The sequence below is a fragment of the Dermacentor andersoni genome, chromosome 3, assembly GCF_023375885.2.
Source record: "Dermacentor andersoni chromosome 3, qqDerAnde1_hic_scaffold, whole genome shotgun sequence".
Classification (NCBI taxonomy): Eukaryota; Metazoa; Arthropoda; class Arachnida; order Ixodida; family Ixodidae; genus Dermacentor; species Dermacentor andersoni.
Window position 1 is genome coordinate 20,199,401 of NC_092816.1, and position 26,960 is coordinate 20,226,360.

At 46.9% G+C, this 26,960-nt stretch overlaps 3 protein-coding genes and 1 long non-coding RNA gene across 7 annotated transcripts in view; all 4 read left to right on the forward strand.

Annotated features, from left to right (window-relative positions):
- The first annotated feature begins 359 nt into the window (after nucleotides 1–359).
- On the forward strand, nucleotides 360–6,743 carry LOC140212837 (uncharacterized). Its single transcript, XM_072286697.1, has 3 exons — nucleotides 360–736; nucleotides 5,515–5,744; nucleotides 6,729–6,743. Exons 1-3 carry the CDS (start codon nucleotides 562–564, stop codon nucleotides 6,741–6,743), a joined length of 420 nt encoding a protein of 139 aa, XP_072142798.1. The 5' UTR covers nucleotides 360–561.
- Nucleotides 6,744–7,089: 346 nt separating this feature from the next.
- Nucleotides 7,090–17,350, forward strand: LOC126519568 (uncharacterized). Its single transcript, XR_011892976.1, has 3 exons — nucleotides 7,090–7,217; nucleotides 10,243–10,372; nucleotides 17,212–17,350. It is a non-coding gene; the product is annotated as an uncharacterized lncRNA (long non-coding RNA).
- A 687-nt stretch (nucleotides 17,351–18,037) lies between these two features.
- On the forward strand, nucleotides 18,038–21,863 carry LOC140216330 (cholesterol transporter ABCA5-like). The gene is made up of 2 exons (XM_072286704.1): nucleotides 18,038–19,014; nucleotides 21,359–21,863. Exons 1-2 carry the CDS (start codon nucleotides 18,684–18,686, stop codon nucleotides 21,655–21,657), a joined length of 630 nt encoding a protein of 209 aa, XP_072142805.1. The 5' UTR covers nucleotides 18,038–18,683; the 3' UTR covers nucleotides 21,658–21,863.
- A 2,724-nt stretch (nucleotides 21,864–24,587) lies between these two features.
- The window catches only part of LOC126519495 (phospholipid-transporting ATPase ABCA3-like), a 35,007-nt gene continuing 32,634 nt past the window's right edge, over nucleotides 24,588–26,960 (forward strand). For 3 of the 4 annotated variants that reach the window (XM_072287081.1, XM_050168976.3, XM_072287083.1), the window contains exon 1: nucleotides 25,364–25,975. In XM_072287081.1, coding sequence (XP_072143182.1) covers nucleotides 25,594–25,975 — 382 coding nt within the window. In that variant the 5' untranslated portion in view covers nucleotides 25,364–25,593. Of the gene's footprint in view, nucleotides 24,743–25,363; nucleotides 25,976–26,960 lie in introns of those variants that run through there. The other variant, XM_072287082.1, reaches the window with a different exon arrangement.

Below are 26,960 nucleotides of genomic sequence, written 5' to 3' on the forward strand. Positions count from 1 at the left end.
CACAGCCTGCCCATGCCAGTCACTCTACCAATCAGGCTATCTGTTAATTTACTGCTTGGTTGTGGGAAGGCGAGTTAATAGACAGCTTGAAGCGTACCTACACTTTCTTTTAATGATTAATGCTACAGATTGTGGTCTGCTTGCGCGTACTGCCGTCACTACCACCTATAAGGTGGTCTTTTCCCCACAATGTCTCTTAGTGCGGAAAAGCCAGCTTTAACGAGTTCTTTTAAGGGAACAAAGAGCACTTGCAGATAAACTGAAGCACACCGCTTGTACAAAATGGAATGTACAACATGTTAAACGCTGCTCTAACCCTTCGTGACGAGGACAGAGAGAGAGGGAGAGGGAGTAGAGGCAAGGAAAGGCCACGGAGTTCCGACGTCTATGACTACGTTGCGTGCAAGGCAGGGCCGCGTTGGTGCGGTCAAGAGGTGTCTTTTACTGCGGCGCTGGTATCGATGAACATTCGAAGCCCTCTTAACCGCGCGCACTGAGGCAGCCGAGGACTACAGATATGACTCTCTCACTTTCGTCGCAGCGTCGGTGGGCCTGGTCACCATGTCGTTCGTGGTGTTCGGGTCTCTGGTCGTTCCTTTCGGCCTCGCATCGTCCGTTCCGTCCACCGTGGCTCGTGGAAATGTTCTGGAGAAGGTCATTACCCTCTGCCTCCTGTTGCCAAATGTGGCCTTCAACTACTTCCTCATAAACGTCGGTGATCTCGACTATCAGGGAGGTGAGAGGCCACCAGTTTCTCCGATATCTTCGCAGCATTTGAAGAAATATAAATTTGTGTATATGCGTTCCGTTTTGTTTCGCATGACAAGAACGGCATCGCCTGAAGCAGAGCGCGTTACAGAAATGTCCGTTTATGTCGCTCGTTTACCTTGCGCATTATTGTACAGCTGTTACTCAATGCCCGCACAAACAATGCGATAGAAAATATGCAAATCCAGCGCACACATAGGCATATATGGGAAGTGAAGCTTTAGTGAAGAGGTTAATTAAATGATTTACTACTAACGGCGATGCCTATAGTATTGCTTGCTTTCATTTTATGCGTCGTGTTATCTCATGTATTTGGTTTATGTTTATTCACCACAAAGGTCACAAATTTATTGACGTGCAGTTTTATAGTGGAGCTGTATATGTATACCCTCCCGTAGATTTTTCAATATTTGTGCCTCAAGGCTCCCGCGCACTTTCAAGGTCGCGCCATTGGAAACTGCTGGCGGTACTTCTCGGAACGCTCATTCGTACTACTTCGCGTGCTGGTATATGCGTTCAGACCGCTCAAACGGTATTTACAACTGCATATGACATGTATTTATGCCTTAGGAAAAGATGCCGTTCTTTTTCTCCTTTGTTTCATTTTTTTAATACCGCTTGGTGATTGCGCGTGCATTGCGGCCGCGGTGTCGGCTTTCATTCTACTATGTTTTTGTATGGTTCCCTGTGGAGAACAGATATCTTTCTTCTTCAAGCAGCATGCACCTCTCGTGTGTATTTCTGCGCACATAGTTTTCCGTCAGTAGGTCTTGCGAAACACAGACGGAAAAGCACATGTAAACTTCCCAATTGCCGCTTCAAGCAAATAAAACATATCTGCCCCATCCGGCGCCCTGCACTCAGATTTACGGGAAGTATTCTTATAAATAAAGAAAAAAAAAGCTGCAGTGCAACATTCCAGTCATGTTTCCGTCTTCCTCGCGTAACAGAGCGCGGAGTTACTGGTACGGGTTCTTCTATAGCGGTCGGACCTCGGGCGCCGAAAACAGTTTTAGGTAGCCGTTACATACACTAATCGTTGGGCCGTAAGCCATGTGAAATTTTTTGTCCAGTTCATGCTTATCACACACACACAAAAGCGGCGCGGTTGCCTAATTAGTGGCTACATAGTGGATATGGCGTTGCACTGCTAAACTCGAGCTCACGGGTCCAAACCAGGTTGCAAAATTCGATAGGAACGAAATGGAAAAACACTCGTGTACTTCTGTTTAGAAGCACGTTAAAGAACTCTAGGTTGTGAGAACTGAGCCTCATATAACCATATCGCCAAACGTAAAACGTAAAACGCCAGAATTTGTTTAATTTAAAAAAAAGGAAGGTATAGCTGTCTCCTTCGGCTTTTTTCTAGGGGTGTAAACGAAAGAAATTATTTCCGAGTCTGATTTCCGAGAAAAACATGTTGCGCTTAATTTATATTTCCTACCTATATGTGATGCCTTTTCCAACTGTACGTCGGCTCAACTAAGTAGCTTCTGTATTATAAACAGCTGCTTTCAGTTATCCGGTGCACTATCATAAGGACAATAATGAAACAACTAAAGGAGCGGCATGCCTCACATACGCGTAGACGCACTTGTAGATCTGCTGTGTTAAGTTTGGTACCACATTGGACACCCAGTTTTCATGGGTTGCAGACATGGCGAGACTGTTAAAAAATGTATGTTTTTTTTTGCCTGAATCAAGTTAGCAGATTTACAGGCTGCCCCGAAACGGGGCGTTTATATTGAATGACAGCTAGGAACTTGTTCAGCGAAACCGATCAGCACCCGTGCGTGAATTCTCTCAGGAACGGGTGCGCCTCTGCGCAAAAGCCACGGCTCTCCACCAGGACAATCATTCGGACTAAGAGTCCTCACTTGCATCGGCCCCTCCCCTTCGAGACTTCAAAAATGCTGTTATGCATTACATTCGAACGGAAACGGCTATTCGATAATTTTTCATAGTGAATTCTGAACTCGAATGCGATCTGAATAGCAAATACCATTCGGTTAGACTGTATGTTTCTACTTTATTTAAAGAGATCGCCAGTGAAGCCATGGAGATTACATTGGTAAAGACCTCCCGGTCTCCCCGATTCAGTTTGAGTACATAGGCAATATCTTTTCCCTAATACTGTTGTTCAAATTAACGTCCAATGATTGCCTTGATTCCTTTTCTCGGAAAGTCGATTGGTTCACCTAGGGTTGGTGCAGCTTTTAAAAGAAACACGTTTCTTCTGGTCGGGAGTTTTCACTTTTTTATTTAGAGCATTTAGAATATGCGGAATTTCTCTTACATATATGTAGTGTACATATATATGTCTAGTGCCCTTACATTTACCTAGAAGTGCACTGATAATCTACATTTAATCGCGCGACGCAGTAAACCTGGTTTATTTCATTATAACATTGTTTTCGTTGATCATTCTCCCCGATCGACATTCCACCAACAAGAAGCGTGCGTAAAATGACATGATATCAATAAAATTTTCTTACGTAGCTTCACGTCGGAGATAAACTGCTTCTGGCAATAAATTACGTGTTACTCTCAGAAAACAATTTTAAAAATAACAGTTCACCTGGCTAATACTATTGATACCGGCCGCCAGGAGTCGCAGGCGCACCAGAGCAAGTAAAACAATAAAAAAATTACTGCACATACTTTCTGCCAGAAAAACTGGGCGTCCGCCAGCGTCCGCGCAACGAACGCGTGCTCGCTGTATACGCTGGCTGTATCAAATATGTATACGTAGCAGAAAGGCGTCAATATAAATTTGCAATTGAAATAAAGCACCATTATAGAAGCGTGCGTGCGCAGTCGGTCTCAGCACCCGCAGCGAAATTACGTTGAATGTGCCGCGAGCCGCGTGTCCGCCCCAAGCCAGTTCGCTCGCAGCGCCCTCGCACATTTTTTCCACACGCGACGCCTCAGCGGGAGAGCGCTGTTCGGTCCACTCGACCATTGCGTAGTACACTCTAGTTGACAGCTGCGCCAGCGCCGCTTCCGCCAGGGAGGGAAAGGGCAGGAATTTAAGGGTGTCGCGCGTGCTGCCGCCGGCTTCGTTTCCATTCAGTTCCGTGTTGGAGAACAAATGGGACGGCCACGCGTTGTGCGTTCCCCTGAAGAACGGGAAGCCTTCGACGAGCGGCGGCGAGAACTCGCCCGTGAAAGCGCTGGCCGTAGGCGTACCGATCCAGCCGTTAGAGCCGTCCGAGCTCAGGCAATTCGACAGAAACGAGACGATCCCGAGCTGAGGGAGCGGGAGACCGAAGCAATCTGGAACCTTTACCTGTGGGTTACTTAAATGTCACGAAGGTTAGGTGCAAACAGGACAAGCTTCGCTTACCCCCATTTCCCGGTAGCGGAAGGGTTGGTCTTTTTTGTTTTTTGTTTATGCACTGCAACGTTCACAAGATATATGCTGAAATGCAAAGCTTAAGTCAGGTAGATGCACAGTGTGAGATGCATACGCAGCGATGTCACCAGGAGTAAAAGAAGAATGGTGATGACAGGATTACGCACAAAATAGTGCGGCACGTATTAAGCAACATTTAGGTATTCTGTACTTCTTGTGTCACAGTGGGACATGACCATGCATTCTGGAGGATTGGCAATGAACGGGCACACCCCCAGTGGCACATGCCGAACGGCTAAATCAAGTAAAGTAAATCAAAGAACCTGCGAAATGTGATTCGCCATTTTATGAACAGATCGGTGTGCTTAAGAGATACCTGTGAGCCGACATGTGTTCCTATTTCATGTAGGAAGTTATTTTTTATGTTAAAACAGACGTTTTGGCGAGTTGGTAAGACATATTTGAAACAGAACAGCGCGGTATTCACGGGGACAAGAAGGGAGCAAGAAGGGAGACAAGAATTGAATACCGTGCTGTTCTGTTTCAAATATTTTTATGTTACGCAGAGAAGAGCTGGACATATGTGGTTAGCATACAAGGTTTATATGCATGAGCCATTTCGTGGGCACCTTCATATAACCTTTGTATATATTTGCACAAATATGTCCGCCGAGATAGCGGCCAACCCAACAGCCAGGAAACCATGCACGTCAAATTGGGGAACGTTGGTAAAGAAAGATTCGTTTAATAACCAAAGTGAGCCAGTGCGAAACGATGCAGCCCGTTTTATTTGCCACGTGAAACTGACCGTAACTCTTCGTTGCTTTTAGAGTTACCTTCTTCAAATTTGAGCAAACTCTTTTAGTGGTTATATTCAACTGTTGATATTTTTCTCGTGGCAATGAATTATCCATCATATGCATTCCTAACTTAATGCACAGAAAGAGACACGGATTAGCGATGTCCGTGCCTCACCTGCTGCTGCACTAATCACGATCGCGCCGTATTCGTAGAATCGGGCGCGACCTTCAACATCTGCGACAGGCAAAATCACGAGTTACAACGATGCGGGAGTGAGAATAAGAAGTCGCCCCGAGTGCCATGCAAAGCCCGCGGCGACCTACGCCAAGCGGATGCACGAGACGAAAGCCTCCCCGATGATGAGACAGTCTAGCGAGGAGCTCTCGGATGAAACGCATGAAACGCTATACTTCTACCATTCATTCTTTCACCGCACGCGGCTTCTCCGCCTTCTGAATCTGTTGTTATAAACAAATACACGCTCTATATTTTACACACATACGTGTAGCAGTCTTCGATGGTGGAAACATTCTTTCGTGCCTCACAGACCCACGAATACGAACGGCTGCCGCGCTGAATGCTGCGCGCAGGTCCCGGCGCGCACTTCTTCAACCTGGGCCGCGTGGGCCTGCACGGCACCAGCGTGTACCGCGTGCTGCACGCCATGGGCGGCTCGTGCCTCGTCAGCGCTGTGCTCTGCTGGTACCTGAGCAACGTGTGGCCGCACAGCTACTCGTTCCCGGCGACGTACTGGTTCTTCCTTCAGGTGAGCACACTCCCAGTGTACTCGTTCCCGGCGACGTACTGGTTCTTCCTTCAGGTGAGTAAGCGTGCGCGAAGCTTGCACAACGCCCGCGTTGCATTCTCCGTTTTTCAGTGTAGCTCGCATAGAAGAATCCACGCTGCGCAGCTGAAGCTATATGCGGGGTGAACCGAGATGCTGATTAACCAAATCGTAAAGGAATTTAAGTTTCTTGCATTCTGCCGGTGGCACTTCTTTACTTTATATATTGGTTTACGTCAATTTTAGGCCGTTATCTTACGAGGACATGGCTAAAGGTAAGCTGTTGCCTTGCTGGGCAGTGATGTCATGGCGTTGTGCTTACCTTGTGTGCCTCTAAATATCCTCCTCTAGAACTAAAAGTGGTAGTGAACAACAATTGTGTGCGGGAATTACGGTGTTTCGAAGTTGAGAGAGAAATTAAGAAATTAACAATATGGGCGGACTACATCATTCATGCAGGCATCAAGCTCATGCCTGTGTCGCACCTGCTGCGTTATACTCAGTGGCTGCAGCGTTGCGCTTCTGAGCTTGAGACCGCGGGCTCGAACCCCGCCGTGGCGGTCGCATTTCGATGGGGAGCGAAATGCAAAAACGATCGTGTACTTCCGGGCACGTTGAAAGATCTTAATCCAGCGTCCCTCACTGCGGCTCGCCTCATAATTACGTAGATCGTGGTATCGGCGCGTGAAACCTCCAAATTTAATTCAATTTTAACACCCGCGTCGCTCCATTCCGCTCGCTTACTTGGATACTAGCTCGCACCTGTTCTTGAGACTGCGTTTGGGCTCAGGTACGACGTGTAGCTTAAAGAAAGCAAAAGCGACGTAAACAATCACAAGGGCTAGCTCCTTGTTGTGTTCGTTCGCGAATATAATAATCGATGACGCCCAAAAAGGTTTCTGCGGTGATTTCTGGTTACAGGTCACTTCAAATGTATGATTGCGGCCATTTTTAGCAACAAGGAGAAAGTTGTGCGCACTGGGGGCGATATAACACGATATACACTATTTTCTTGTCCAGGCGGCCGCGGTGTGATACGGCCGCAGCCAAGCAGTTAATCATCCAGAATGGCATTACGCCACATAAGACACCAGTTATGAGGACGAGAGACGGTTAAAATTGACTGTTTGAGCTTTACATCGCAAGACTGGACACATTATGGACAGAAACATATTGCTTGCTTTAAGTCTAACGGAACACGAGGAGTAAACACAATTATACACCATGTGTCCCAGCAAAGAACGCGTCAACGTGTTTTAAAATATGGTAGCAGCCAACAAGCCCGTCTTGCAGTAACTGCATGATGTGTATTTAACTCGATATATGACTGCATTTGAGCGCTCCAAAAACACTTTCCTGCCACTTCCCACGCAGCCTTCGTATTGGGGTCTCTGGCGACGCGTGGACATCCCGGAGGAAGGCCTTACTGAGATCAAAGAGAATACGACGCTCTTCGAGCCTTTGCGCGAGCAGAAGCAGGCGCACCTCGTCATCTACAAGCTGAGTAAGGTGAGAGCTGCCATCGAACTTTTTAGGGCCGTATTCAACAGTTCAGCACGTAGCGTCAAGCGTAAGCGAGCAGTCAAGCGACGCAGAGCAAGAATAGCTGGAAACCCGAACGTCTCACACTCGCGCCAATTACTGGCGATCCGGCTGGCTCACTGAGCTTCACTGCAGACTTCGCATCAACGATTTGGCTGACCTTGTCCGTACGCTCTTCTTCAACAACAAATCTTCCCAGTCCCCAGTAATTAGAGAGTTTTAGAATACGGGCCTCAAATGTTTTGGGGCCCCAAACAAATAGCGTCGAAGCCACTGCGCATGCGCAAGACGCAAACTGCCTTTGGGTTTTGCGTTGGGAACGCTATTTCACCGATTTAGCGGGAGCCCAAATGGACGTCAGACTCTGGAGTTTTGCAAGACGCGTAGCGCCACCTGTCGTTGCGAAGAGGCAGTAATTGAGTAGTGCGAAGCCCGACTCCCCTGCTAAGTTGCCTATGCAGCTAGCGACTGCGAAACAACGATTTAACTAGATTTTGGTCCATATTGCGAGTGTTTTGCGCATTTAACACCCAGACAGAGAGCTATGAATTTCTACGCTAGTCGGACGCGCCGCTGAACTGCCATAAAGCGCTTGCTGGCTCACTCTTCAGACTGATGGCGGAAACAACGGCAACCGCGATAGCTCCGCGCGCTACGAAGAAACGCCGCAATCGACGTTACTGTTGTGTTGTAAATTGCCATGAACGTGAAGGACGGAATAACAACGTTCAGTTTTACCGATTTCTATCGCGATCGTATGAAGGGGAATGGCGAGAGCGCTGGATACGGGCCGTTCAACCTGTTGGGTAATCGAATTACTTGCATTCCCCACAACACAGCGGCTCGCATGAGAAAGTGCGACAATTTTGTTCTGTAATTGTGTTGCGTAGCCCTGACGGAGGACAGTGGTAACCAAGCGAAAACTCAAGAATATGCAGCCCTTCGTCGGTAACAAAAAAAAAAAAAAAAGAAAAAAAAAAGAAAAGAAACGATGTTGCGAACCATCCTGCTTATGTGCCATCGATATCTCCACCTTTAGCAGACGTCCGCCTCCGCTTAACTCAACTAGTGGAACGGAGACATTTGGCAGGTCAGCTTATAACCAAACATTTTGGTTCGTTTATGAATTCAAAATCCTGTTCTAGAGCATCGTTGTATCGCGAGCTCATTTCTAATTTCGGTATTTTGTATGTCCTGCGCCGATGCAACAAGCACGCTTCGCAACGTGCTGAGCCTGCTCGACTGCGTTTTTCAAATGTGAGCAATAAAGTTGCTGTAGAAGCACTGGATGAGTAATTGCGAAGTAACGCACGTGTGTAAAGAAAAAAATGTCGCGTTTATTTACATTTATTTGTGCGCGCTTGTTGCTCGAAGCGTCTGCGAAAAGTTCAAATTAAGGTACTGAGCGATGCTGTAGATCCTGCGAGAAAGAAAGATGCAGCGCGCAGTCACTGTAGGAAGCTTACTTTCGTTATGATCGCACGCTGTTTGCTGCCTTGGAAAACGTTTTCTCTTTGCTGCCCTGGAAAAGGCTATGAAAGGATTTACTCTCTGTAAATAATTGCGAGACAAAACATTACGATAAAATACATAAAAATATAGGAGATACTTAAGTCTTGTGTTCAGGACATATTCAATATGAACCAATGTGAAATGCTTAGATGTTTATGCTGATATGCATATAGACAAACCTGATGCTCTCTGTACTTGCGAGTTGCAGCACGCCGAAATAACACTTGAGACTTTATTTTATATTGTACACGTACTTCGCCCTGCTGAGCTTCCTTTCCGAAGAGGGGATGGGCAGAAGAAGCTTTCCAGGTCCTTGATTTTTAGGAAACCGTGCCTCAACACAAACGAAAGAGAGGAGTCTATTGTGGCCTATGCACCTTCGCTTGCGGACAGCTCTCCTTGCACTACTCAGTTAGCGCTAAGGCTGCGATGGGGGCGCTGGTGACGGGTTTTTCCGCAGCGCCGCCTGGGCAGAGTCTGAGGTCTATAGCGGTCCCGAAAGTTTTGCGTCGGCAAACATGGCGGCACCCATCGAAGCGACGGCTCTAACCTAGCAGCAAACTGGGTTCGGTTCGCGGTAACGCGTGAAGTTCGCAAGCTAGGAGAAGTGACTGCGGTTATCGCTTTCTCTCAACTAGCGTGTGTTATGAAGATTGACTCATTAGACGCCGCTGATTTTGAATTCGATCGTGGATTTTATGGCTCGTAGGCCTAACACGGCTAAGCTTGGCTGGTGAAGGCTAGTAAAGTTGGTTTACTCAAAACTAAGCGCAACTAATTGTTTGCTGCTTACAGAATAACCTCTAAATTGTAATTAAATGCGAATACACGAAAGTCAAAATTATTATTCCTATCATAAAATGGTATATTTTATTTAATTATTTCTAATAGCTTTTCTTTGACGCCGTAGTTGCGCTGTCAGCGCAAGACGCTATCCACAAACGTAAAACCCCATTCTAAAACTCTTCACTCCTACGTGCCCCAACGCTAACACCCGCAAAGCTCTTTGGGGCCCCAAACTATTGGGGCCCCTATTCTAAAACTCTCTAATAGCCTTCTTTAGGCTTCGTTCGATAATAACAGTGCCGACGGAACTGCATTATTTTGCATTGAGCTGCGGGCATATAGACGCGAAAAATGTGGGCCATTTCCACAAGTTTCGAGAGTTTCAAGCAGTGTTCGGTTAAAACATTTTCCTGAGGCGGACAGGGTTGCGTAAAAACGGCTTCAAGCGCGTTTTCGCGCTTGATGTGTCCGTTCACGCGGATGTACTTGGACGCTGGAGACTTCGATGCTTCGCACGCTTGCGTTTTTTAGGCCACCGACACAGGCACCATATGATATTGTGCGATCTGCTGCAAGCGGTAAATTTTGCAAGCTTATTGTTCAGCTAGCTGTGAGCTGTTATCGCAAGCAGCGTGAAGCGGGTGCTGCAGGCTGAAAGCTGGCGTTAACTACATCCTTATTTTTCTACCCACAGGTCGTTAATCCGTTGTACCTGAAACATTACATCATTAACAACGTCACGATAAAATGTTACATGGACAGCATCACAGTCATACTGGGAAGAAACGGTTGCGGAAAGTCAGTGCTGATCCGAATGCTGGCAGGTAGGTGCTCAAACTGTAGCTTTACTCATGATCTGTTAAATTCTAGTCGTTTTAGTCCATACACGTTCCTTATACGCTCATGGTGGAAAGTCTGAATACCGCCGCATATGCCACTATCGGCCATGTACACTCCATTTGCTATAAAATGTCGCTAAGCCGTACCTGTATGGTCAACGAAAATGTGCGCACTAACCGGTAATACGAGTTAACCGAAAGCTACAGTGTTCCATTATAGTACTCACCTGCGCAAAGCGAAAAATTACGAAACGAAACGCCCACAATAGACTATTTCACTCAAAACAAGAAAATTCAGTTGTTTTAGCCTGCGCACGCGGCGGTATGCGACGACTGTACCCTCAAACTTGTTCTGTAAAAAATACGCTGTTTTCTGACATGTCGCTCTTAGTGGCCAAGAGGCGTATGATGCATCAACGCATGCTTATTTACTGCAATTCTCGCTTGTTCATGTCGTCAGCGTCGTTGTTCACATCACTTGAGTTATCACAGGTCTGTCGACGTCTGAATGCGTTCACGTCGCGACAAAGTTAATAGAGTGTTTTAGTTGAGCGTCTTTACGGTACGCTCCGCTCCGAGTGGCCCCGCCATAGAATAAAGAACAACTTTAGAGAAGGGAAACTGTACCTTCCGCAGTGGTTCGAAAATAAGCAGCGGCAGCGCATGGAACTTACCTAGGTGGACGCCAGATGACGCTGCTAAAACAGGAAGCGGAAATCCGCATATTTTTTTTTTTTAGAGCATTATTCAATATGGCCGCTTTTTGCCGGTCGTGTACGCTCGCTTGTATCCGCTCGTACGCGCCGTACTCGCCTCGGCTGCCGCGTAGCCGGTGCGTTCTAATTGCCAGGAGACCAAAGAGCCTCTACTGACGCCCATACAAACAAGCCACAAGTGAGTGAACAGAACGTGCGACTTTATTGGCAGAAGACAAGCAGTGTATGTACATCCTCGTGCAATAGCACAAATAAAATTTGTATGTCGAGATACACTGGAATCTTTGACGCGAGCTCGTAAACGGCTCACCGTCGTCGTCACACATGGCGGTCTAGTAACGAGCGACAACCAGCGGCTCATGCAGATTGGTCAGTGTCCCGCTTGTTTGCAGCGGCAGTCGCCGTTAAAGATGAGCAACTTGCACTGCGAAACAATCGGGTGAACCAGGCATCTGCTGCCGCAGCCAACACAGCGACATGGACTACCCGGCATTTTAGCCTTAACTCCTTTCCAACCTGCACGTTACTTTTCTTTCGGAGGCCGCTAATGTGTGGCTCGCACTTGGTGTCCCACATTGTCTCAATATGGACAAGTCGCTTTCGTGGGCATCACCTTCATCAGCCACTTTTGCGGGCCTTTGCACCCAACTTCACACACGTCGGACCATGTAAGCACGTATGCCGCTCTCCGTTCGTGCTTAATCGCGGCCGAGAAAGGCAACAGGCACAATGGAATTTGCCCATGGCTGCAGCAGGAAAGGCTGAACGTGAACGGGGAGCACGAATCACGGTGTGTAAATTGGGAGTCTAAATATGTCGCTGTGCAGATTGCAGGAGCAAATGCTTACTTCGAGAAACTGCTTTCCAGTGCAACTGACCAGGCCGCCAGATCCGATAAGCATAACACGGCGACCGTAACCAAGTGAGATAACATCATTCACCACATAGTGTTCAGAGAATACGTTATACATTGGCTACAAACCATATGGCAACAGTGAGCATTCACATACACGGGTCTCTTAGGATACATTCAGCCGCCTACTTACAGGCATAATGCTTGCCTTCGTCGCATGTGGTGGTCTGGTAACGAGCGACAAACAGCAGTACAAACAGATTGGACAGAGCGTCGCACCTGTTTGAACCGACAGTTGCCGTTGAAGATGAGCAACTTCCATTGCGAAGAAATCGGGTGATGCAGGCATCTGCTGCCACAACCAACACAGCGAAATGGACTATCCGGCATTTTAGCGTTAACTCCTTTCCAACCTGCATGTTTCTTTTCTGTTGAGGGCCACTAATGTGTGGCTCACATTTGGCGTCCCACTTTGTCTCAATATGGACAAGTCGCTTTCGTGGGCATCACCTTCGGCAGCCATTTATGCGGGCCTTTCCACCCATGTGGCTATGAACTTCAAACACGTTGGACCATGTAAGCACGTATGCTTGTCTCCGTTCGTGCTTAATTGCGACTGAGAAAGGCCGCAGGCACAATTTGCACATGGCTGCAGCAGGAAAGGCTGAACGGGGAGCACGAATCATGGTGTTTAAATTGGGAGTCTATGTCGCTGTGCGGACTGCAGGAGCAAATGCTTACCTCGAGAGACTGTTTTCCAATGCAACTGACCAGGCCCCCACATCCAATAGCATAATACGGCGACCGTAACCAAGTGAGATAACAGCAAAAATAAACGGCAATCATTCACAACATAGTGTTCAGAGAATACATTATACATTGGCTACAAACCATATGGCAACAGTGAGCATTCACATACACGGGTCTCTTAGGATTCATTCAGCCGCCTACTTACAGGCATAATGCTTGCCTTTGCACATGTGGTGGTCTGGTAACGAGCGACAAACAGCAGTACAAACAGATTGGACAGAGCGTCGCACCTGTTTGAAACGACAGTAGCCGTTGAAGATGAGCAACTTCCATTGCGAAGAAATCAGGTGATGCAGGCATCTGCTGCCACAACCAACACAGCGAAATGGACTATCCGGCATTTTAGCGTTAACTCCTTTCCAACCTGCATGTTTCTTTTCTGTCGAGGGCCACTAATGTGTGGCTCACATTTGGCGTCCCACTTTGTCTCAATATGGACAAGTCGCTTTCGTGGGCATCACCTTTGGCAGCCATTTTTGCAGGCATTTCCCCCCGTACGGCTATCAACTTCATACACTTTGAACCATGTAAGCACATATGCTGGTCTCAGTTTTGAGCAAATCATGGCCAAGGTAGGCCACAAGCACAATTTGCCCATGGCTGCAGCAGGAAAAAATGAACGGGGAGCACCAGTTATGGTGTGTGTACACTGGGAGTCTATGTCGCTGTGCGGACTGCAGGAGCAAATGCTTACCTCGAGAGACTGCTTACCAATGTAACTGAGCAGGCCCCCACATCCGAGAAATGTAACACGGCGACCACAACCAAGTGGGGCAGCAAAACCAGATTCTGCAATCTATCATTCAGTGTAGCTTGCGCAAAGACCCAGGCTATCGAGGAAGAAGAGCAACCATCAACAAGACTAGGAATATGGAAAATGAGAAGGCTTGCATTCAAGAGAAGCCACCCTGCTCTGCAAGCATTGAAGGCCAAAAACACCAAGAAAAGTAAAATGGTGCATAGCAAACAGTGCGTACGTTAGTGCAAGAAACATGTCGATGTTGCATCAGCTATTTCAGGAGAGGAATTGTGAATGACAACATGCACTAAAAGGTACTGCTACAGATATGTTATGCTACTAGACAGTGACTGGTATTAAGTATCAGCGAAGAATCGGTTGACCTTTATGTTTGGATGAGGATGAATGATCTCTAACGAGAATGGGCAATGAAAAAGCTTGCATTTATAGAAAAAAAATTACACTTGGCACAAATGGAATTGACATGGCCAGGAAGCTGATTAAGGGCAAACTAATGGAACTCTTTTGGCCAGCATCATCCGTGCTTGATCAGAAGTTGCAGGCACATCTGAAGACGAATTTCCATAAAGTCCTTTTTGAGTTACCTGGATGACTCAGCCAATTTGTCCGCGCTGGTGGAATGGTGGCTGAAGCTCTTTTCAGTCTTGACATAGTGCTCTGCAGACTTGATATCTCATGTAAATTCTTCTGCATGCGCTTCTTTGTTCGTGGTGTAAAAGCCTTGCAAATTCAGCTCCAGCCCCTTTCTGTTGGTGTGGATAGGAGCTCCTGTGATGACCAAGGTATGCTTGGCATGGACTCTGTTGGGGCAGAACGGTGACACATGAGATACAGCACAGATTAGCCAAACTTATGTGTGTTTTCTTTTATGTTCGAACCAATTATACTGAACCATAAACATGAGCAAACATTCATTTCTGCTGCAAACAAATGACTTGTATTTCAAGACTAGCAAGACAATACAGCATATATCAGGCATACTTATTTCTGAACCACATGTTGTTTACCTTGTAGTAGCAGCCAATGGCCTTGTTGTAGTAGGCAGCAGCTTCTGTTTAGAGTGTGGAGTGTGTTGCTTTATGCTGGTGCCATCCTCATTACTGCATGTCTGGAACAGAAATTTTGACTGAATCAGAAATTGAAAAAAGCACAATTTTGCAATATGAAATGCAAAAAGGTGTGACATATATATTGTAATGGTTTGCGACTACAGAACACATGCAAATATACCCTGTCTGTTCTAGGGCGCTTAAACAGCACGTTAAATAAATATTGCTATTGTCCATAAATTTATGCCTGCCTAACTATACAATGCATGTAAACAGTTTAAGTATTATTAATATCACAAATGAGAACATTTGTGCGTTCATTTATACACTGGAAGAGATCACACTGCTGGTTCCACAAGCAAATACATGAAAGTCATGAAGCTATTAGAACTGATGCATTATTTTTCTGCACGAACGTTATGCACTGCTGCACTACTGCAAAAATAAATGCCCTACGGTAAACCAAACTGAACAGCAAGAACATTTGGAACCAACAAGTACGAAATATGAGTGAATTATCACGCTTGCAATTGTTTAATACATTAAATTCTGTACTTTCACATCATTTTACCAAAGGATTATTCGATTTTGTGGACGAAAAAAATTGCCGGCGGACTCGAAAATAAGTTTTACATGTATATTGTTAAGGCTACCCAGTCACCTATGGCCACGGCTACAATAAGATGAAAAATGAGGCGCGCGTTCCGATATCGCTCTTTCTTTCCCGATTGTGTGTGTATAACGACAGCCTCGCAAGTAACGGTTTATTTAGAAACAGCAACGGAGGATCCCGACTACCATATGCTGTGCAGGATCTAGTTCGTTAACTTGTCTCCGCCTGTAAGTTAATGAGACGAATATTATATAACGATTCAAGCAGCGGTGTTAAACGACTCACCGTTATTGCCGTTGTCAGCCGCACCAGAATCCAGCTCCCGTTTCGATGCAGACGTGTTCCGAATGGCTCACGACCGATACCCAACTTTCGGGCTTACATGTCCGCTTGCAAACACGTCACTTCACCCCAGGTTAAATAACGCGTGACATCGAAGCGCAATAAACTAGTTTTAGCGAAAACGAAGCAACCAACCTGAGCGCACGAACGAATGAATCCGTGCCGCCATGCACTCGAAAATACCGGTAAAAATTTTAAATCCAGGCCAGAGGTCACGTGAAAGATCGATGATGCTGAACGCTATTTGCGTTTATAATGACAAAGAAACAATGAACTTACTTACAAAGAATATAATATCAAATTAGCAATGATAATTTCGCCCTCTTTTTCATGTAATAAACGCGCTTCGGTAATTGTAGGAGAAAGCTTGCAAAAAAAATTGCGCTTATTACGGCGCCTCCAGCGGAAAATGTTCAAACTAACGTAAGCATCCCGAAGTGATATTACTATGCTGGTTTTGTTAGCAGCAGCGCGCGGTCGATTTTTTCGCCCTCTGTGGCCATTTGTTGAACTTGAGAGTGTGCGGGGCCTGGCCCCGCTAAGCCACAGCGGAGCGGCGGGCGATTTTCACGTTTTCACGTTTTAGTTGCACGTTTAGCGTAGCGGAGCGGACGATGGATGGATGGATGGATGTTATGAGCGTCCCCTTTGGAACGGGGCGGTGGCTTGCGCCACCAAGCTCTTTCGTAGTTGCAGCGCCCCCTGGCTAAATTCAGAGTAATGAAAGAAAATAAAAACACTTTATGATCACTCTTATACCGTAAAACGTATATATGTATATATATAACTTGTTTCTGCATGAAGTATCTAGACGTGCGCTTGTAATGCGTTACTGGTGCATTTTATCCAATGGAAAATAAAGCGCCGTCTTGGGGAACGCCACGTGTTAGCCAGCGCGCTTGCTTTCTGCATCCAATCCAATCCGTTCTGACGCCAACGCTAGCCAAAGTGCTGCGCGGCACGCTCCGCTCAGGCAGCTTCTAAGCGGACCGTGTTCCTCGCTCCGCTATCCCGCTTACGGCTAAGCGGACGACGCATGCGCATTCGCGCCTCCGCTCCGCTTAACTGCTTAGCGGAGCGTAAACACGCTCAACTAAAACACTCTAAAGTTCGAAATACGGAGCTTCGTTCGAAGCCCTGCAGCTAAACAGTCAGCTACTAATTTTTTGCAGGCTTCATTGTCATACCCTCGGCAGTGTCATTCGTGCGCTCTTTAAAATTATACACGCGGGAAAGCATTCTGCACCGTCATAGAGTTGACCTAACCGAGTTGGTCGGTCTCTGTACTGGTTGATCCTTCGTCGTATTCACGAAGGTGCGATTATAGGGACAATGGGTCTTTTCACTTCGATCATTGCAAAAGCGTGAAATTCTCCAAAAAGAACTGCTGAATTTAACACATAGTCATGTTCCTTGATTAGACAGGCCGCGCGCATGCGCGCGTGTGTAATAGGGGGGAAAAGAAGGTCGTACAAACTAATATTAATGATAATAAATAGTGTGGTTTTACGTGCCAAAAGTCGGTGCAGCTGCATGTTGCTTTCCGGGCCACCAACCTGTTGTTTAGATGCGGAACAGGAGTAGTGAAATTAACAACACTGTACTTAGGATTTTTTCGTTACTGCTTGCTGTTTTGGGAATGCCCCCACTTACAGCGCAGTCTCTCTCTGTCCTTTCGAAGGTGCGATAATGCCGTCGTCGGGGACGGCGTTCTTTGATGGCGCGGACATGCGCACCAACCTGTGGAAAGTGCGGGCAAACATCGGCTACTGCCCGCAGAACAGCACGCTCGTTCCATTTCTCACGGTGGAGGAGAACCTGCTGTTTATAGCACACGTGAGCCACTTTTTATCGCCTCATCTGTGGCGCCAGAGTTTCGAAAGGAACAGCAAAAAAAAGTTGCAATGTGGCTTACGTTAGCTAAACAAATAGTTTACACCAATAAAACGCTAAGATACAAAAATTCAAAAATTCAAAAATAAGCGTACTAATAATACTAACAGCAATAAACATACTAGCAACAAAGGTGTTGTAAGTATCCAAGGATACACAAAATTATGACATATGATTCGGATACACAGAACTATTCACTAATATGTTCATTGAAGGCGTTACAACGAAGTGGACAGCGGGAAAAAGAAATGGTTCATGATGATGCTTCTGCAGTTGTTTGGTTTTTTAATGTTCTAGAAATCTTCCAACACACGATGCATTCACGAATGCTTCTCCGCTTTTCGTTACAGTTGCGCGATGCTCCGGACATCGAAGACCTGATACTGACGCTCCTGATGCAGTTCCAGTTGATCGATCAGAGGGAGAGCCTCGCAAGCAAGATTAGCTACGCCGAGCAGCGGCGGCTTCAAGTGGCCATGGCCCTGCTCGACAGCCCAGAGGCGAGTCTGCCATGACCAAGTCACATATGCATGGCGGCAGTAAGAACGCCGGATAACGCAGCTTTGAAGACTGCTTATCGTTTTGATGAAAAATAAATGATGGACATGCTCGGAGAGATGGAGAGCAGCGTGGCTTTAAGAATAGAGAGTGCTGCAAATGTCTTCGAAAAAACAACAAAACGAATTGAGAGGGTGTTCTAACTGAAATTAGCAGAAGAGCACTTCGAGCGTCATGTGATGCATCGGGCTGATTACCAATGGTATGTTAGTGACAACGACGTGCAACGTATGTGACATATTCCAGGCGCGGTGATGCCGCTGCAGAGCGTGACGTTACAAAGAAGTGGTGGCGACGCCGTAACATTCCGTGCAGGAAATAAATAAAAATAAGAAATGTGACGTATTATATTGTCACGAAACTTTTTTCCTAAGTCAAAGTTAATGACGTGACCAAGTTTTCAGAGGTTTCAGGGTTAACATTGCCGCTTGTTCAAAGCTGCGAGCAGCGAAGTGGTAACGATTGAGCTTTCTATGCAAGCGCTTTTTTTTTTTTTTACAAGCATGTAGGTGTGACAATTTGAAGCCACAGCTGAAATACGTTCTATGAAGCTGCCGCTGTAGGCCACTGAGAGGATGGGAATATTGTCGAAGACGATTAAGGATAAAGTTGTCACATGGAGCGACGCTCAGGTCAGTGGCTGTCGGCTCTGTCGGCACCTACATTTTGGAAATCTCATTTCTTAGCTCGAAAGTTAGTGAGATGTTATCGCGCGCAGGCTGGCTGACATTAGATCTACGAGATAAGTTTCCTTGTCGCAGGTGGCGCGGGCGCCGTAACTGCACCGCAGTCCGAAACGAGCTCTCCTTTTTTTTTTTTCAGTTCGCCTTTTTCGACTGCCCGACGGAGGGAATAGACTCGGACTCGCGAAACGTCATCTGGGACGCCATACTGAAGTGCCGCGCCCAGACCACGGTGCTCCTCGCTACGAACAGCACCGACGAGGCTGAGATCCTGGGAGACCGCATCGCCATCATATCCAGGAGCCTTATAAGCTGCTGCGGCTCTGCCATTTATCTGCGCAAGAAGTACGGTGAGTGGTCCCCATAGTATTTACGGCAACCCACTAAGACGACGTATACCCTAGGCTGCGTAAACTATTATGGGAGTGAAAGTATTCACGAGGGGTTGCTATATGTGGGCTTGTTGGTAATGCATCTTCAAGGGGTCTACGGTAGCGCGAATAAACGACGGGACAAAGAAGACACACAGGGACACACACAGCGCTATATAACTTCCAACAATGTTTATTATGGAAAACCAGGTCGCACCTATACTCAGCCAACATGAGTCACAGCCACGTGAACAGATAAACATTCAGAGCGAGACATTTTTATAAGTGATATGTTAAGCCATGCGCAAAAATTTCAGTTCTTTTTCAGAGAGAGCCAATGCCGGTTTGCTGATACAGGAATCTCCTAGGAAATCAATCTGCTCGGCTTCTATTGTAAGTCTATAAGTCTTCTATTGCAGTTCGCACTCGGCAGTTCGAAAGTATTGGGTCGTCTGCGAGAGGAAAAGCCCGGCGCACGTGTATTTCTTCGCCGCTGCTCTACGCTGTACCTAGCCGTCTCTCGAGGCCTACTGCCAGATTGATTTGCAGAAACTTCTGTTTACCTTAGTAATGAATTTGTATTCGTGTCCGCCCGGATGATATATATGATTCTGACGATGATTGCAAGTAATATGTTTTAGCGCGTAACTTGCATTTGTTCTTTTGATTTTGAAGGTTCGAATTTTAGTGAACTTCATTAAGAAGAACTGACGGCGTAAATAAAAGTATTGTGCAGGACCCATCGACGATGATTGTCAATGAATTTAAGCGTAGAGAACGAACGAACGAACGAACGAACGAACGAACGAACGAACGAGCGAGCGAACGAACGAGCGAGCGAACGAACGAGCGAACGAACGAGCGAACGAACGAGCGAACGAGCGAACGAGCGAGCGAGCGAGCGAGCGAACGAACGAGCGAGCGAACGAACGAGCGAACGAACGAACGAGCGAACGAGCGAACGAACGAACGAACGAACGAACGAACGAACGAACGATTTTCTTGCCGAATCCGCGACCACCGGTCGTCGACCGTCACAGAAGACCTCCGACCAACCACGAGAACGGCTGAAAGAGCCAAAGAAAACTATTCGTTTTAAAACTGTCCCACCGAAAATTGTTCGACTTCGATCTTGCTTTCCCAGTGCAACATACACCGTTAAATTTGCTTCACTGGTTGCCGAGCAAAAGGTTTTCTTTCTCCGTGTAGGTTAAGCTCCCTCTCAAGGGCATTTCGTCTCTTGTTCTCTGGTGCAAGTTCTAACATGAAAAAAAAAATGGCAGACTATGAATCACGGAATATCGTAAGAAAACACGTTTTCTGGGACCAAATGAGCTATTTTCTTGCAATAGTTAGGCATTGCTAGACTTTTGTTTGACTGGCTGCTAATTAAATGCTTTGCTATCGCGATGTCGTTGTTAAACTGTTGTTTTATTGCACACATGATGCACATAGTCATGCACAATGGGATAGTTACTCGGTGGACAGGAGGAGGATCGCAGACTTGCACAAAGACCGTTTTGTGGTCCGTATAGCATCGTCCGAGGTGAATGGAGGCACAGCCGGCCGTTTCGCGGGCACAGCCTCTTCGCGCGTTTCCCGCGAATGCGCGCGGCTGCATGAAGAGGCTTCAAACAGACAGAGGCGAGTTGCAGGTTGGTAGGCTAGCAGTGCTTTCTCACTGAGACAAATAGCCGGTAGCACGTACCACATCAGTGAGCTACAGCTTCGACAAGCCAACCTTTTCTGACGCTGCCTTCAGGACCGATCTGCGCGCTGACTTTTGGCAAATAGACCATATGCATGGTTGCCCGACATTTTAAGGCATTGTTTGGTTCGTGGTAGCACTTACCGACGCCCTCGTCACGATCGGCGCTCTCCTCCCTCTCCCCACGCTACACTCCCCCCTTTCCGCGCGCTCGGCGGCTAGAAATTGCCGCCTGCCTATCACGCGTTGAAGGCCGACTTTCCACGAACATTTCCTTCAGATCATTTTATTACTACGTTGATGCTCCCAGCTGGACTTTTTTCTTCATCCATGAGTTTTACACCAATACCGCCCTACGACGTGCGCGTGCCCCCAGCCAGTTTAATGCAAGTATACAATATGAATTGCAACACCGGTGCCCGTGGTCGAAGGGGCTCCAAGACTGTATGGCTGAGCAGACAGGGTAAGTTCCAGACCTAAGCACAGCTTCAATTAGTGGTGTTTATTAAACTGCTATTTCGCATGTCAGAGCTGCTGCGCAGCCCTGGAGCCCCTTCGACCACGAACAAGAGTGTTGCAAGTCATATTGCATGCGACTGTACGCACAAATCGCAGGCCAGGGCTACCGTCTGCAGCTGGCCGTGTCTTCCAAGTGCGACAAGTCGCTGGTCTGCTCGTTCATCGAGAAGCGGCTGTCGACGGCGCAGAAAGTGCTCGAGCGGCGAAACATCCTGGTCTACTCGCTCGGCTTCACCGACGCCGCCGACATCGTGCGCCTCCTGCAGCAGCTCGAGGACAGCCGCATCAAATTGCGCGTGAGGAGGCTCTCCGTGAGCGCCTCGTCGTTGGAAGACGTCCTGCTCAGGTTGGGACCCGATGCGCTTTTGTTAAGCACGAGGCGCACGTTTGACTGACTTGGTATGTGCCATACTTAAGCACCACAGCCCTGCACAAGAAGACAGGTTTCGCCTACGGGCGAAGAAAGAGTGCTTAAAGGGTCCCTCACCAGATCACAGCAAATTTTGGTTATACGCTGGAAGTTCTTACGTGACCTTCAGGGAGCGCTCTATAGCAAGAATTTTTCAAATTGGTTTAATAATAGCCGCAGTGGAAATATTTCAGTCCCGCGAACCCATGATTTCAGGAGGCGAGCGTCACCGCGAACACAGACTCCCTCCGCTTGCCCCTGTCTAGCTTCTGCAAGCAAAATTCCACCCCTGCGTTCTCCCATACCGGAACTGGAGGCTCGCGTGGCACATAAGTCACGGGCCGACCCTCCTTTTGTTTTCTCGCTTTTTTGCTGCGCGGTGCACTTCCGCTGATGGTCTCACGCCTGAGCTGTTGCGTTTGTCTCGTTTTGTGCATTAACAACCTTCAAGTTTTGCTTCCTGGGATGGTATGGTAAAGCTTTACTCTGGTCCTTCGGAATGCGCGTCAGCACGTAGCGGGCCGCTCCCACGTCGGTGCAGAAAGGCCGAGCCTCTCTGCTGCGTCGCGGGTCCGACGGACAGCCCCTAGCTGTGCTTCGAGATCGGGGCTGCTTAGGGCAGCCTCCCATTTGGACGGCGTGACGCCGTCGCGTAACGCGGGACACCGCCAGAGCACGTTTTCTAAGTTAGCTACGTCTGAGCATAGCTCGCAAATATTGGTCGTTTGTATCTCCGGATAGATTCCGCTTCCTGGGATGCAGAATTTAATTTCGCTGTTGTTTGTTTGGATAGCCAGTATCACGAACTTATCAAGTAAAAAAGAAGAAAAGAGCAGGGCAGGACACGCGCGCAAATATACAGATCGGCAAATGCTGCACGGTTTGTCCCAGGAAGGCCACAGTTTCGTTTGCGCTCTATGTTATATAAAATCAAAGTGTATACCGTGCACTAGTACGAACTCGTCCAAGGTTGAGCTCCTGCTGGTTGCAGAGGTTGATCTTGCATTCCAAGTGGATTCAACAGCGCGCCAATTTGTCACGAGACTTGCACTTTGAGAGACAGCGGGAGAAGCGAGAAGTCGTGACGCTCTATACCGTTTCCTCACCTAGACAGGAGCCAGACATGCCAACAGCAGGCTATGTTGAGGAATATGTGTGCCATATTGAGAAACGTTTACTTTGTAATCTGTTCTTTATTGAGCCGTTTCTAAATTGCGACGGAAGGGCATACTTAATGGATAGCTGTCACTTTAGAATATAGACCAGGCCGTTCAGGGGCGAGCGACTGACCGCACCATCACCGGTTCTTCTACCGTTGCTATAGCCACTTCGGCGCCCTTGCTTATTATTTACCCCCTCAGGCAATCGCAACTCAAGTGCAGTTCAGCTACAATGATAAACACCACTTAAACATATGCATGTGTGTGCGTCGTTCCTTTTTTTTTTTTTTTTTACAGCGAACGTGTTAAGGGCTAGCTTCCCCAGCATCGTGTCCGCGTGTAGAAAAAACTATCGTCATCGGGATTGACTCTAGCGACGTCTTCTTCCACAGCTGGCTCGTCGGCGCGTTCGGCATTCATTCATTCATTCATTCATTCATTCATTCATTCATTCATTCATTCATTCATTCATTCATTCATTCATTCATAAGCACAAAGGCGTAATCAATAATTGATAAGGACTTTAATGCAGCGTTGGGATTTACCCAGTGATAAACACCTGGGCCGCACGTTTCAGCTTCGCTGGTTAACCATCTGTACGGAGTGCTTGGGCTGATAATTTTTCGAACCCAACTCTCTTTGGACGTATTAGTAACTAGCAGCACCGAGGCATGATATCGCCTCATCACTGCCCCGAACAGCCCATATGATTGATCCATAGGTTCAATACTGGTACTGGCTTCATATGATAGCGCTTATGAAAGGCTTACCTGTTTACATTCTCGTGTGTGAATATTGAACCTGTTACATAGGCTCTGTTGTGAGGCCCGATGGAGCAGCATAACAGGCGAGTGAGCGAGCCGGAGCAAGTGTCAAGAGGTCGCGATGCATGTTCCCGTATGTGACATCCATCTCCTACATGACATCTGGCTGTACCGAAACTATAGCCGTATATATATATATATATATATATATATATATATATATATATATATATATATATATATATATATATATATATATATATATATATATATATATATATATATATATATATATATATATATATATACACACACACACACACCCGCCGTGGTTGTTCAGTGGCTATGGTGTTGGGCTGCTGAGCACGAGGTCGCGGGATCGAATCCCGGCCACGGCGGCCGCATTTCGATGGGGGCGAAATGCGAAAACACCCGTCTACTTAGATTTAGGTGCACGTCAAAGAACCCCAGGTGGTCGAAATTTCCGGAGTCCTCCACTACGGCGTGCCTCATAATCAGAAAGTGGTTTTGGCACGTAAAACCCCATAATTTAATTTTTTTTAATATATATAATTTAAGGCGCTTTTAGATTTGCCAGCTTTCAAGTAGGTATAGAGGTGTGGAGCCCACATATAACGCAAAAAATAAGGTATCGAAAATATCAAGCCAGTACACTCCTTTAACTTGTAATTAATCAGTTTATTCTAAGCATTGCAGTTGCCGAATCGTTTCACGTATTTCACGTTTATCAAGCGCATTTTCCTTAATGATAATGCTAATACGTGATGTTAATAAGCGTATTTTTTTTTATCAAACGTCCCCGGTTAGCGTAGTACGGCACGAGAAATAATTACCAAAGTTCACCAAAAGTGACTCTCCCACATAACGTGAAATTAAACACGCGATGGCGATTATTCGCGTAACTAATGCTCCGATTCCCACGCTATTCTTCGTGTCACTTTTCGAGCCGGCTATATATGGTCACTTGCCCGCGAAACGTTCCAGCGCTCTGCGAGCCTTGGCACCAGTCATCTCGCGAATGAATAGGGCGTAAACACGTCTTTTTCATTCGGCTGGGTTTTCTCTTGTAACAGGCTGGACGAGACACTCGAGAAAGGCGACACCGCTGCCGCGGAGGAGGACAAGGGTAAGTGACAGTCGAGTGGCGCTTCTCAAAGCTTTCGAAAACCTTCAGCCACTTGACGTGTATCTGACGAAAATAATTCGATCTTACGTGCTCTTAGACATGCAAGGTGTTTGCTTTTATACTTTGCTGAGCGTAGCGAACGTGGTGTTTTTGTAGAGGGGTTGTGAGTTGGGGCGGACGTACTTTGCCGCGAATAACGTAACTTTGAGAAGACTAAAAAACAAACTTTTGTTAATTAACTTCTTTCTAGAAGCTCGTCGGGGGGGGGGGGGGGGGGGGGCAGGTATTTATATGGCAAAGCGGGAGGCAGCCACACTTCAATGCATTCCCACTTTTATGTTTGTATTAAATGTCACACCCAGTTCGAGATATTCACCATTAAATTCCAGCGCTTTATACAAACAATGTCCAAACCGAGTGCACCGGGGATGTAAAAAAAAGTCTCTACGAGAACGCCCCTTGACAAAGCGTGGGACGAAGTTGATGGCATGTCACGGCAGATATTGATAGAGCACGTCGCAGAATATGTTTTACAGGCATATGTTTTACAAGCGCCGTATCAGTATCTGCTTCTGCGTTCGGTACAAATATTTTATTAAAAAATCCAACAACAACAACAACAACAACACACTCAACTCAACACTCAACACACAAAACGCACTCGGTGTGTGTGCCGTTGACATACTGCAGCATCTGAAGCAAGATTCATCTTTACATCGAGATATTCCTGCTCTTTCAATCTGCAGACTTTCTCGCTTTGGAAGCAATAAAAACGAGGTATCGCGTGTAACTGAAGAGTTCCTGAACTGCATTGAGGATCTTCTTTAAGTCTCTCCTGCTGAATTAATGAAATGCGAGGGTGTTACGTGCCAAAACCTCGATATGATTATGGTGCACGCCGTAGTGGGGGCAGGCAGGCAGGCAGTGAAATTTATTTAGGTCCTGAGGAGCGACACGTGTTGCAATGTTTCAACGGACTGCATGACGCAGGCGACGTGCCGTCTCCGGAAGCGAAGGCGCTCGAACTACGGACGGACCTGTTCAGAGCTCAAGTTGGCGCCATAATGACCAAGAAGACGACGTATCTGCGGCGCAGCTACGTGGTGGTTCCGGTGCTGCTGCTCCTGCAGGTGTTGATGCTGGGGGCCGAGGAGATGTACCTGCGCACCGGCACGCTGGCATGGGCGCGCGTCGAGGCGCTGTTCCCAAATTTCAAGACTCCTCAGGGACCGCGTGAGTCGCCGCGCTGATGAACACGCTTTCCCTTTTGGTTTTGTTTCCTACAGACACGGAAGAGAAAGAAAAATGAGTTCAGCTTCTGTGCAGTAACGAAAAAGCCACTCTTAAAAAAATAGATAAGATGATGAACAGCTAAATCTAAAGACCGGTGGCGACGCCGCCTTGAGGTTCATGCACCAGCCCGCCGCGATGTCATAGATTTTGACAGTATCTGCGCAAGCCTAGTTAATTTTTTATCGGTAATCACGGACTGCATTGCATTTTAACAGAACGAAAAGCCTAAACTTAGCAGGCTTAAATAATGTCTCCGCCACAACGGGCCAAATATGAAGAAATGCTTTAAAATGTGTGCCGCCACACCGACGTGTCGGCACTGATTTCGTCGTGAAAAATAAAAAAAACCCTTGCTTCCATTTTTTTATTCCGGGTCCTTTGGTTTCTTTTTGTCTCGTTCATTGCTTGGCGATCTAGCGTCTCAACTCCGGCAAGTTCGATTGCCTTCAGGTAGCATACGAGTGTTTATTGGTCAGCTGCTTGCTCCTAGAGGTTCATGTAGTACGTGATACCATCGGTCAAAAGGATGTTGCACATTCACCACCATGCTCATGACTGGTGCTGGCTAACAATTCCTAGCTGAGATATTGGATGAATTCTGGAGTTTTACGTGCCAAAACTATGATTCGATTATGAGGCACGCCGTAGTGGGGAACTACGAATTAATTTTGACCACCTGGGGATCTTTAATGCGCATATGAATGGGACACGGGTATTTTCGCATTTCACCCCCATCGAAATGCGCTGGGATTCGACCCTGCGACCCCGTGTTTAGCAGCTCAACACCAAAGCCGCTAAGCCACCACGGCGGGTCCGGCCTGGATCTTGTACGCATACATGAACACATGCAAATATTTGATATTCTCGAATATTCGATCGCATATATGACATTCCATAATCGTTTCGGCTCGAATTTCAGTATTTG

Coding starts and splice junctions, on each gene's coding strand:
- LOC140212837 (XM_072286697.1), top strand. CDS start 562: ATGTCGTTCGTGGTGTTCGGGTCTCTGGTCGTTCCTTTCGGCCTCGCA. Junction 737..5,514: donor TGATCTCGACTATCAGGGAG/GTGAGAGGCCAC, acceptor TGCTGCGCGCAG/GTCCCGGCGCGCACTTCTTC.
- LOC140216330 (XM_072286704.1), top strand. CDS start 18,684: ATGTTATCGCGCGCAGGCTGGCTGACATTAGATCTACGAGATAAGTTT. Junction 19,015..21,358: donor TTATCTGCGCAAGAAGTACG/GTGAGTGGTCCC, acceptor CACAAATCGCAG/GCCAGGGCTACCGTCTGCAG.